Genomic DNA, 12,427 nt, shown 5'->3' on the forward strand with positions numbered 1-12,427 from the left:
GTAGGCCTTGCATCCACCCCTTCACAGGAAATTGACTCTTCCAGCATTCAGAAAAATTATGAGATCATGCGTATCATTAACACTGAAAACTTCTGTTTGGTTCTAATTGCAAAGATGACTATTTAAGGAATCTCTTGGCAATAATCCAATTAGAAATTATAAATGAATGAATAAAGTAAATTTTGTATGTATTTCATATCTTTGATGCTTTTTGTTTTCAAAACCAAATGGGGGGATACAATCTGTGGTGAGTAGACTGAAACTTTATTTCCTTATTTTTGGCAACTTTAATATTCTTTCAATTTTTATGACTTATATAGCACTCATTTTAATTATGCTTTTTGAGTGCACCTGATTAACTTCAGAAAATGTGTTAACAGGTTGCATCTTAAAATTCAAACACTATAATGCATGAGAAAGTTGTTGGAAAAGTATGAAACTGGGCAGAGATATGACATTGACTGATAGAAGTGCAGTGGTGTGATGCTGATAAGTGCAGAGACAAATTAAGAAGGTTAGAGTGTTTAGCATCATTGACTGGCATGACACAGAGATAAACACTTACAGGCAGAGCATGAGGAAGGTTGCTATGAGAGATCAGTGACTCGATAAAAAAGTCAAGACATAAGATATAAATTGTAAAATGTCTTTACTAAAAAAACATAGCAGTCATTTCAATGTAAATCAGCATATCTTATGTCAATAGTTTTTTGAAAATTCAATTTCCAAACAGCTTAAATGTTCATTTAATTAATGCACATATTTTCCAAAATGAATGTCTTCAGCTGATTAATATACATATATATATGATACATGTATTTAACTGTGCTTTCATATATAGATTATTTAAAAAAAATTGTAGTACATGGACATATACTTTTATGTAACATTATTAAAAGCATGGTATTACAAGTTTACCATGGTATTTTGTACATACAATGCTGCTTTTCCAACATTCTAGTACTTTGGTAGCTTCCCTCAGGAAGGAATGTACATAAATTCCCCAATTAATCTAGTTATGACTTTTAATGAAAAGCACGCTTTAAATTTTCCACTAAATTAGATGTAAAAATAGAAAAAATTCACAAAATATCTTTAGTTGTTCTAAAGTATTCTAATATAATACTGATTTGCTGTGGCACATATCATAGCATGTACAGAAATATCATGGTATGCAGTATTAATATTTGGTGGTACCCAACACTATTAAATAAAAGGTCCACCTGCTGATAAAATGAGAAAAGTGTCCTTGACCTGTATAAGCATCTCATAAAACTGTGCATACATAACTAAGGTTGCTTTGTTTAGAAACGAAAGTGTATCATTAAGTTCTCGAAGATTATTTTGTCTTAAAGTAGTCTGCTTTTGGAAAACTGATGCTTACAGAACATTCAAGTAATCATTACATTATGACATCACATATACAACTGCCCAAGTGTTTCATAGTGCTATGAACTCTTGGGGTGACTGGATATAAAATAATGTAACTGTGATTGCTGTCTTTTATTAAATAATGAAAAATTCTAATACACTTTTAATAACTGCAGTAACAGTCCTGTAAACAAAAAGGTGATAAAGTCAACAAAACTATATAACACCTTTGGAAATCTTTAGTGATTTATTGCCTGCCCTAAGTCAGACATCATGGCATTCCATTGTAGAAATTGATGAGATCAATCTCAATACTTGTTTAATAGGGAAAAACTAACATGCAAACATACACTTGTCTTACTGTGTCCGATAAGTCTGTGATCTTCAACCTGTGAAAATATGACATATTTTTAAACACTCATTTAGCAATTACTTGATGGACAATTACAAAGAACTTTTTCCCAGTCTTTCCTAAGTAATTTTCTTACTTGGGTATATATACTCAACTAAGAGTTGCATGGGAAAACACACCTGAATCTATTGACTGTTTTAGAGACTTTGAATTAGCTATGTAAACTTAAAGATATTTAAATACATTAAATATTCCAAAAATTTACAAGCAATTATGTGTAACCTATTTAATCTTGAAACATTTCATAAGCGACAAGTGTTCTTCCATACATTTCTTTCCAAAAGAACGTTCAAGGACTGCAGCTCAGACAAAACACTTGTCAATAATGGTTAAAGCAAATAAGTTGTTAAAACTACAGCTGCTGTGATTAAAAAAAACACAAATTTCATTATGTAAGCAGGTTCAATTTTACCTTGGTTTAAATTGTTTATCCCTCCAGTAGCAACTACAATTTTACAGGTCAATGTATTGAGAATGCCAATGGCTTGGTGGGTTAAAGTGTGTCAAGATCTTGATACTGCTGTTCATTGTCCCTATTTCTATCTAAAACACACTGCTGTAAATAATCTTCATATTTTACGTCACATGAGAAATTGTACAGTAAAAACTGTTTTGAGCGACATTTGCCATGAGTGTCCACCTGTTATTTCCAACCACAATCATAATGCACAGATCGATTTTATTATATAAATGCTCTGTTATGAGTGACCACCTGCTGAATGCGACCAGCAACCGTGATGTCTTGGCAAAATATTACTAAACATTAATCCTTTGTAACAATGACCGCGTAAATATTAAAGATTGTTCTAATAAGGACTTTTTGTAGTGCCGAAGTCATGTGAATAGCCAGTAAGGTTAACCATTTTTTTTTATCAAAGGGAGTAATGATTGACAAACACAGTCAATTTAGAGGTTTGTGTTTTTTCTTCATCTTTGTGAAAACCCACACAACATCGGTAGTCCTAATGTCCCAATGAGAAATCTTTTGAAAGGGCTTCAGTGTAGGGTCATTTGTCTTTCCAGTTAATGCATAATGCCGGGGGGGAGGGGAATGCACTATTTTTCTTTAAAACTAGTAAGTGATAATCATTTCTGGATTCTTATTTTCATAAAAGTTCTTTTGCTACAGTGTTTCACTAAGACACCATCTGTTTACCCGGGTGCAGATGGTCGCAACCTTTGTTTATCGAGCTATAACGGCAGTGATTTAAACTTTGTCAGAAAATATACTGTTTCTTGATGAGTTAATTATGTCTTTTGGTTTCACTCATTGGTACATAATATATATTTATTCCACATTTCCCCAAAATCTGATCAAAACCGAAATACATTTAAGGGGGTGCTCACCAGTTATTATGTACTTATGAGAGAGTGACGTATGCAAGGTGAAGTTGTTTGCATATAAAACATGCACAATGGAGAGAGTGTTGGCATACCTCTATGCTACATTAATTTAATGTGGATGATATTTCTTTAGATATTGTACTTTTGGAAATTGTATATGATCTAAGCACACTGCTAACTAAAGTGACTGCTCCCTTGTGCTAAAAATTCAGCCTGAATTGGTCTAAAGTACACTATTCGTAGCAGTGATTAAAATTGGGAAAATGAATTTTGCCAGACTAGACAATACCAGCTTCTGAAAGTGCAATGAATGAATTATCAGATATATAAAATGTAAAAATAGTTATTGGCTCTTTTTTATACATTTTACCTCTGAAGATCAGGAAGTGAAAAGGACCAAGTGGAGCTAGCACTTATTTGAAAGGTGCACATCTGGAGTAAGGCCAAGCTGTATACTCTATAACCCATATTACACCCATCAATCATATACCAAAATAAAGGGAATTAAAGGTTCTTTGAATTATATCTAAGATATACAAGGTATTGTTTAAATAGCCAGTATAACCAGCGAGGAAAGCCGGGGAAATTCTTTTTCTATAAAATTCTAACCCTATGAAAAATGCAAAACTTTAGAGCGCCACCTCTAGTTGTTATTAGTCAACACTAATAACAATGGCACAACCTCCAATGTAAAAAAGAAAAATTCTAACACTGGAAGAAAGAATTAATGTAACTGAAAGAAGTGAAAAAGGGGAGACCGCTTGCAAAAAAGCAGCCAGGTAAATCAGGTACTTCTACAACTGCAAATGGTGATAGTGACATTCTACAGTCACAGAACATTTAAAAGAGATTAAAGAATATGCTTTACAACATGGTGATCCCAAAATTTTGCTTCTTTGCTCAGAAATGGAGATACATATTCAGACCAAACAGCTGGGTAAAACATGTCTACAAAGAAGTATAATGGATTTCATAAAGAAAAGTGATTAAGTACACAGAATAAGATACATATGTCATAACTAACTGCATTTTTTCGTTACATTTGAAACAATTCTAAAATGTATGGCCATGTGAAGTTACCTTATGGATATGATAAATATTACCTTTATTTCACAAATCATATACATGTACATGTATTAATATATGTACATATTCATGTGATGTTCAAATAAAAATTTGATTCACGTTGTTTGAAAATGTAGATCTTTATTATATAAAGTTATTTTGAGAGGAATGCATGCAATATTTAACAAGATTTATGAATAAAGGATATGATACATGTACAGTGAGTATGGATATTTTTTCTTTAACAATGCTAACTTGTCCCTGGAAACCAGTCCATTTTCACACACCTCTTATGAAAGACCACCTGTCTTGAGAGATTGTTTTTAGTTGACAGAAGGGGCAGTCTCTCACAACAGGTCTTACTGTATTAGCAATTAAATCAATATTTAAGAAATTATTGTGATTTCTTTCCAAAATCATTTTCTGTGCTTGTTTCAAGTAATATCATCAGTGGAACAGTATCCAAGAATACAACTACTATCTGGTCGAGTCATTTTTCCACCCTGAGTTGCCTCCCTTGATATATAAAACTGATATGATAGGATAATAGGCAAATACATCGTTACTAAATTAAGTTAAACAATAAAGTTCGTTGCTATGTTTAGTCCTCTACAAACTAAATTTGACAACACAGAATGGATAGTATGCCATAAGCATGGTGGGACTGAAATACTTCCAGGCCAATAAAAACCAATCCAGGAAAGGAACTGCTGTCGTTGTGCCTATTTGTCTTAAAAGAAGACTACCCTAGTGAACAGAACATTATATGGGAAGTCTGAAATTCAAACAAGCTTCAGTATAATTATTAGACCCCTAGTGCTTATTGCACTTACTACATAAATTAAGGTTTTCACCAACAATCAATTTATTAAAGTATCATTTCGACTGGAGAGGATCCACTTTATTTTAACAAATACTGGCAAATTGTGTATAATCACTTGGCATTTGATATACAGACCTAAAAGTAACAAACTGGGAATTTTGTTTTACTTGTGCAAGTTTTATTGAAGATTCCAACAATACAAATCCTTTGTGAATGAAGGAAAATAACTTTTGCATTCATTGATATGTAATAGGTCAGTTTTTGACATTAATATCGAACAGAAATTTCTCACACCTTTTGACGTATGACATTTGCAAAAGCTTAATTTAACATATCTGAAAAAGAGTCCACACTCATGCTATAACAAAACTAACTTAAGTAAGTCTCATCTGTCAAGAATCACAAGAAGAGACATCACACTTCTGTTCTTCGTTCTGATGTGTACTTTCAGAAACGGGATGTTCCGTCTTGATTTTTTTCCTAGCTCTGTTATCTGCAAGCACTTGTTCTATTGTCCTCTGGTCTTTTTTGTTTTCACTGGGTACTGTTAACAGAAAATTTGTATTATCATATAACATCGGAAAAATAATGTTGCCAGTTGCGGCCAATATCAGTGGAGGAGAAAGAACCCAGGAAAACCCCAGAAAGAACCATCGACCCACGAGAAGCTACTGGCAAGCTTTCTCATATATCCACATTGGCTGAATCTGAGACTCAAACCGACATAGACATGTGAGATGGCAGTGATCCGTAATGGGGAACGTTTTAGACCACTCTGCCACTTGGAGACCCTGAAAAATGATGTAAGGATAGTATTATATATATAAAAAAAAACTCTTCCTAGCTCTCTTTTTCTCCCTGTCTTAGGGTAATGGTCTGATATCACTGTCCAGAGTGAATTCTATGACTTGCAGATCACAGTTGCAATTATTTGAAACTCGGTAGTTCCAGTTTACTGTAAGCATGTTAGTCTCAGGTTCTGCCAATGTGGGTATATGAGAAAGCTTACCAGTAGTTTCTCATGGCTTGATGATTCTTTCTGGGGTTTTCCCAGGTTCTTCCTCCATCATTTATACTGGCTGCCATGTATAGCCTATCTTGTGCTGAAAAATGGCATTGAACCTTACAACTGTAAAGCATGTTCAATTCAAAGTGACTGACAATGATTTCAACATTTGCAAACTTATTTTCTAGATCTGAATGCAACATTCATTTAATCACAAACAATGGATATAGCGAGTATTCAAGTCATTTGCTTATTTTGTCTTTAAAAACAGCATAATAACGAGAAATGATGGTCTGACCAAGCAGATAACATAGACTACTTTAATTTGTGTGAAATGGTTTCTTTTAAGAGATACTAAGTAAATTAATTTTACAAAATGCATCTAAACTTAAATTTTTCTCAATAACTGAAACTAGAACCACAAAAATTCTGGAAATGTTCTGAATGAAAACATCTATTTCTCAAAGTCATTCAGCTTTAACCATTATCAGTGTTACACCCACATCTGAGGTATGACAGCTGCTGTCATAACAACTTTTAATTTAGCATGAACTTGTCTGATGTTATAAATGACAATAATTTCTATGTCTTCAATATTAAACAATACTGACACCAAGACTTGGAGAATCATATAATGATATACAAACTGATGGTTCATTTCTTATACAACAATGAAAGATTAGATATTTTTCAAAGTTCTACAAGTGGACTACTCTTTCTCTAATTCTGCTGCTAATTATATGAAAAATGCATTACATGACACTCCACAGAATAACCAAACTCTCCAAATGCTTCTTGCTTGTTTGTACACACTTTAACGTACAAGCACTTTGTGCAATGACCCAGTCTTGTGAGAGACCTTACTGAAAATAACAAAAACCTAGTGGTCATATTGATAAGGAGCCTTACTCATGGCTAGTGATATGGACTTTTGACATGGATATGTCAATGTTCATGGCTAGTGATATGGACTTTTGACACGGATATGTCAATCTTCATGGCTAGCAATATGGACTTTTGACATGGATATGTCAATCTTCATGGCTAGCGATATGGACTTTTGACATGGATATGTCAATCTTCATGGCTAGCGATATGTACCTTTGACATGGATATGTCAATCTTCATGGCTAACAACATGGTCCTTTGATATGGATATGTCAATCTTCATGGCTAGTGATATGTACCTTTGACATGGATATGTCGTTGTTGTTGTTGTTGTAGGGTTTAACGCCATTTTCCAGCACATGATAGGCTATGCATGGCTGCCAGTATAACTGGTGGAGGAAGAACCCTGGAAAACCCAGGGAAGAACCACCGACCCACGAGAAGCTACTGGCAGGCTTTCCCACGTACCCACGCTAGCCGAGCCTTGGACTCGAACCCACGCAGGCAGAGGTGAGATGGCAGTGATCCGGAACGGTGACATGGATATGTCAATCTTCATGGCTAACAACATGGACCTTTGATATGGATATGTCAATCTTCATGGCTAGCGATATGGACCTTCGACATGGATATGTCAATCTTCATAGGGGCAATGTCTCCTCCATCAAGCAGAGGAATTTCACAGAATTGCAATCCTTACTTTTCTAATCATAGTCACCTCATGTTAAGTAAAATAAAACCTACTGATAGTAGCCACCCATGAGAAAAGGCCTAAATGTCCTGTGAACAAAAGTGATCTCTGAACATGTACACCATTTAAAATTAGTTTTTAAAAAACACTATGCACTGAACATCATAAGCATTATCATCGTTATTATCATTGATTTTATTATTATTATTATTATTATCAAGATTGTTGTATATACACTATTTATCAAAATATTTATAACCCACACAAGATTACTGTATCCTTATCACTTTAATCTATCCTATAAACTAAAACATCAAAGACTTAAAATAATCACTGATCTTACTTAATTTTGTGTACCATGACAAAAGAATAATTTCGCTATTGATTTGAAAGCTTGCATATGCTGTAAAACTCTTTGGCCAGCTTACATAAATAAAGCTCGGAAACAGCTGGTCATGACTTGTAAAGAACATCTGAATTAGCTATTTGCTCAGCTTGCCAAGATCAAAAGACTGTTGGCTTATGTGAAAAGCCTGTGATGAATAGAAAATCAAAAGAAAAGAACTGATACTTCATCTAAATTAACAAACATGTTTTAAATACTGAAAAATTCTTGACCCTAATGAAAAGGATTTAACTCATATTTCTTCTCGAAGGCACCATTTTTCTAAAGGAGATACCTTTAATATACAGTGGAGCAGACGAAGATATTAAACTAATCCTGTTAAATGGCACAAAAACACCACCATCCAGCAAGAGGATTGCTCTGACCCTCCACCCTAATGTTAAAAACTGATTTTCTTTTAAATCTAACATGCAGACACCTCTGAGTTACACTGTCAATGTGACTGGCATACAGAGTACAAGTGAGGTAAGAAATGTTTGCATATCTCTTTATCAAACCAATACCTTCCTCATGAAGCAACAATTTAGTTTGCATAGACTGAGTGGTCAATTTAGATACTGACCCCTTAAAGCAGGGAGAATCCATTGTCTGGTTAGAAAACATCTGGCTGATGCCCATGGAAGGCTATTGACATTACATTTAGCACATTTATGAAGAAAATTTCCCAGAGGGAAATTAGAATCACCATGATGACAGCCAACTTTTAAGTCATACCTAACTGTATTTACAAAGTATTAGGTGCTTTCGATTCGTATATTGTTTCAGTTAAAATCAAGATGTCTGTCTTGTGAAAGGTGATGTAAAGGTCTGGTCATTATGGGCACAAACAACAGATTGAAAATAACTTCAAATCATATCAATCAGTATAAAAATTGAAACAAAATAAACATTTGGAGACGGAAAGTAACCAGCACTGGAGTTTTCACCAAGGCTAATAAATCACAAACTGACATAATCTGTCTTCCTCTTGTGTTGATTATACATTGTGCAGAACGTGAAGATTGTTGTTGTTATAGGGTTTAACGCCATTTTTCAGCACAAGATAGGCTATACATGGTGGCCAGTTTTAATGGTGGAGGAAGAACCCAGGAAAACCTGAAAAGAACAACCGACCATGAGAAGCTACCGGCAAGCTTTCTCACATATCCACACTGGCCGAGCCCGAGACTTGAACCCACGCAGACAGAGGTGAGATGGCACTGATCCGTGACGGAGAGCGCTTTAGACCACTCGGCCACTTGGGACCCCCAGAACGTGAAGAAGTGTGCTTCAGGGACATTCATGCACTCTGTTGTTGTTGTTGTGGGGTTTAACGCCATTTTTCAGCACAAGATAGGCTATGAATGGCGGCCAGTATTAATGGTGGAGGAAGAACCCGGGAAAACCCTGGGAAGAACCACCGACCCATAAGAGATAATACTGGCAAGCTTTCTCACATACCCACACTGGCCGAATCCTAGACTCGAACCCACGCAGACAGAGGTGAGATGGCAGTGATCCGTAACAGAGAGCACTTTAGACCACTCGGCCACTTGGGGCCCCTCATGCACTCTGTGAAACTAATCTAAATATCATTATGATATATATTCCCTGAGTCTTCTTAGTGTCATAATTCTTTATATTTTTGAAAATAATGGACTACTGAAATTCAAGTTCAAGGGCTTATTGGGTAAATTAGCTCCTAATACCATCTGAAATGTTAACATATTTTTAAGTGGGTACAGAAGCCATAACAATTAAATTGTCATCCAATTTTCAGACCATAGTACTTAATGTTTTTTTTTACTGTTTTACTGCATATAGATTCTTACCAAAGCCATAAGACTTGTTAGCGGTAGTCTGTCTTGCTGCATCCTTGGCTGATGTGTCTCCTATCAAATGTTTGTATTTGTCTTTGTAATTAGAAGCAGGAATCATAGTTTTTGGATTGTTTTTGGCACCACTTTGTTCCTCTAACCTCTCTAACTCCTGCAACAAAAACAAAGAGCTGTCAGAAAACAGCAATGCTCACCTATTCACCTCTAGGATGGGGACCAAATCTGAATAATTTCTAAGAAATCCAAACTTGCTAGGTAATCACTTTTTTTATTTTCATAATAAAGGTGTAGTATTAAAAACAAATGCTGACAGCATACCATGCTTTTAAGGACTTAATCAACATGTAGTGTTTGGTGGCAAAACTAAATTTATTGATGAATACTTACCTGTTATTATTAATTAGCTACTATTACTGAATTACTTTCACCTTTCCTGGCACTAGTCTGCAGTTCAGTGTTAATTCCCTCCTTCAACTACTAGCTGGAGGTTTGGATAAATGAGACATAGTCCCAGTCTGATACCTTTGTCACTGCCATAGTTCGGAATATCATCCTTTGACCTGGACTGATATTACCTCATAAGCAGGAGTGAGGCAGGAATTGGGTAATAATAACCAGCAAGTATTACAAAATTAAAATTAGCTTGACCCCTTAGACTATATTTTAAGAGCAGTTATAGACTACCTGTTTTTATTACATTGCTGACCTTTATGTCCCAGAGAGAGAGAGAGAGAGAGAGAGGCTGATGGCTCCATGATGAGCTGTATGAGTGAACACATTTTTATTGTCAGCAGGGTGCTCTACTGCAGACTGCAGGATGGCAGACAACTTGCTGGGTTGAGATAATTGGGCCCAATGTTTTACTCCGACATGACATTAAATAAAAGTAGAATGAAAAGATGGCGAAGTGAGACTGTTGTAATGCAGCTTTCATGATATCATCCTGAGAAAAATGATTATGGGTGTGTGTGTGATTTGGATTTTTAATGTAGCTTTAACAATTTTTCAGTTATATCACTAGGATGTCTGCAGTTTGACAATTTACAGTGATGTCTAGCACTGGAACATAATACCATAGATATCTTGCATCATGTCCCACCTAGTCACATTATCCTGACACCAGTCTGACCAGTTCTAACACTAATCATTTAATGTTGAGCGCCTAGCGAGGCAGCTGCTAGTACCATTTTTATAAGTCTTTGATATGACTCAGCCTGGGACCGAACCCATGACCTCCAGCAAATATCATCCTGAGGAAAATTATTACAATAGGAAAAAGACCATCTTTGAGGTAAGGTTCTCAACATGGCTCACTAGAAGGTTAAAAAATTAGTTAAGGCAATGACCCAAGAACACAATAAAGTTCCACATAGGCATTAATGAGTAAGAGTCTGGTCTCTGAAGCTAAAAAAAACCCCATTATCAGTTCTGAAGCATGATGATTCAACCCAATTGACAGAAATCTTAAGGGTATTGAAAAAGACTGGTTGAGAAAAAACTTTTATTATTTGAAAAGTGAAGAAAATCTGCAATTGCAGTAAAGGAAGAGGGATATTGGATCAATGTGTTGCTCACTTTACCAATTACAGAATACTTTCCACCTTGCATCATAACCTAGGAGGTCTTTTGTATTTGTAGGGCCAAAGGGCATGCTATCAGGTTAAGCCATGAAATAGCAATCATGACTTTGTGAAGAACTTGAGGGAATCATTCTGAAGCATGGGATAAGCATACAGTCAATTCCACTTCAAACTAAGCATGTACACCATCAATGCACTCTGTTCTTGAAATGGAGAGAAGCAAAGTGGTAGCTTGTTGTTCAACCTCACTGAAAGTAAGTCTACCATTTGTCTTCTGTACAGCTCAGAAAGTCTCTGCCATTAACTAGTGCAGAAACCATTTTGTGAGGACTGACCATTCCTGTCTGGACAGGCTGAATGTCAGGAAATTTGTCTTAGCTGAAATGACTGAAAGTGATTCCCTTCATAGTTGTTCATCTGAGCTGGTTTTGGGCATTCAAGCAAAATGAAGAAGCATGAGTGCCTCCTTGGTGTCTGAGGTCTGTCACCACTGACATATTGTCTATGGCGACTATAACAAAGAGGTGTCTTATGAGGTTGATGTATCCCTGCATAAAAGAACCACAATCCCTCAGGTAGTACCTCAGACTCTTGGGGTGTGCCCCAGCTAGAGTCTAAGGTGTCAGTATACAGGCTTGAGAGAGGGGCATGTTTTGTAACTCAAGCTAGAAACCTGTACAAATTTAGTCACCAACTTATATTGTGTTACACCTGGGTTCCCTGTGAAGTCTAGTTTTCTAGCCGAAGAAACTGAAAAGGCCTCATATGAAGTTTCATTAGAGAATTATATCTGCTCTTGAATTCAGGGTCACCAAGAGAATGAGGTAGAGGTGAGCAAACAATAAGTCTTTCTAATACTGTTGGTGTGAGGGACACTATTTGTGTGATCCTGTTGGGAACCAACATGTGCAGCCCCTTGATTCATGAAAAAATTAATTCCCACAAAAGTAATAGTTTGAGAAGGAATCAGATCTGACTACTTTTGGTTGGGGAATAATTCCAGATGACAAATGGTCTGCCAACA

At 35.7% G+C, this 12,427-nt stretch overlaps 1 protein-coding gene across 1 annotated transcript in view; it reads right to left on the bottom strand.

Annotated features, from left to right (window-relative positions):
- Window positions 1–632: 632 nt before the first annotated feature.
- The window catches only part of LOC149781571 (sperm-associated antigen 7 homolog), a 47,422-nt gene continuing 35,627 nt past the window's right edge, over window positions 633–12,427 (bottom strand). Inside the window, exons 6-7 of the mRNA XM_089935612.1 lie at window positions 9,818–9,974; window positions 633–5,559 (exon numbers count right to left, since the gene is read on the bottom strand). Of these exons, the coding sequence (XP_089791738.1) occupies window positions 5,408–5,559; window positions 9,818–9,974 (309 nt within the window). The 3' untranslated portion in view covers window positions 633–5,407. The remainder of the gene's footprint in view (window positions 5,560–9,817; window positions 9,975–12,427) is intronic.

This window comes from Sinohyriopsis cumingii, chromosome 15, assembly GCF_028554795.1.
Source record: "Sinohyriopsis cumingii isolate HCF-2022 chromosome 15, ASM2855479v2, whole genome shotgun sequence".
Lineage (NCBI taxonomy): Eukaryota > Metazoa > Mollusca > Bivalvia > Unionida > Unionidae > Sinohyriopsis > Sinohyriopsis cumingii.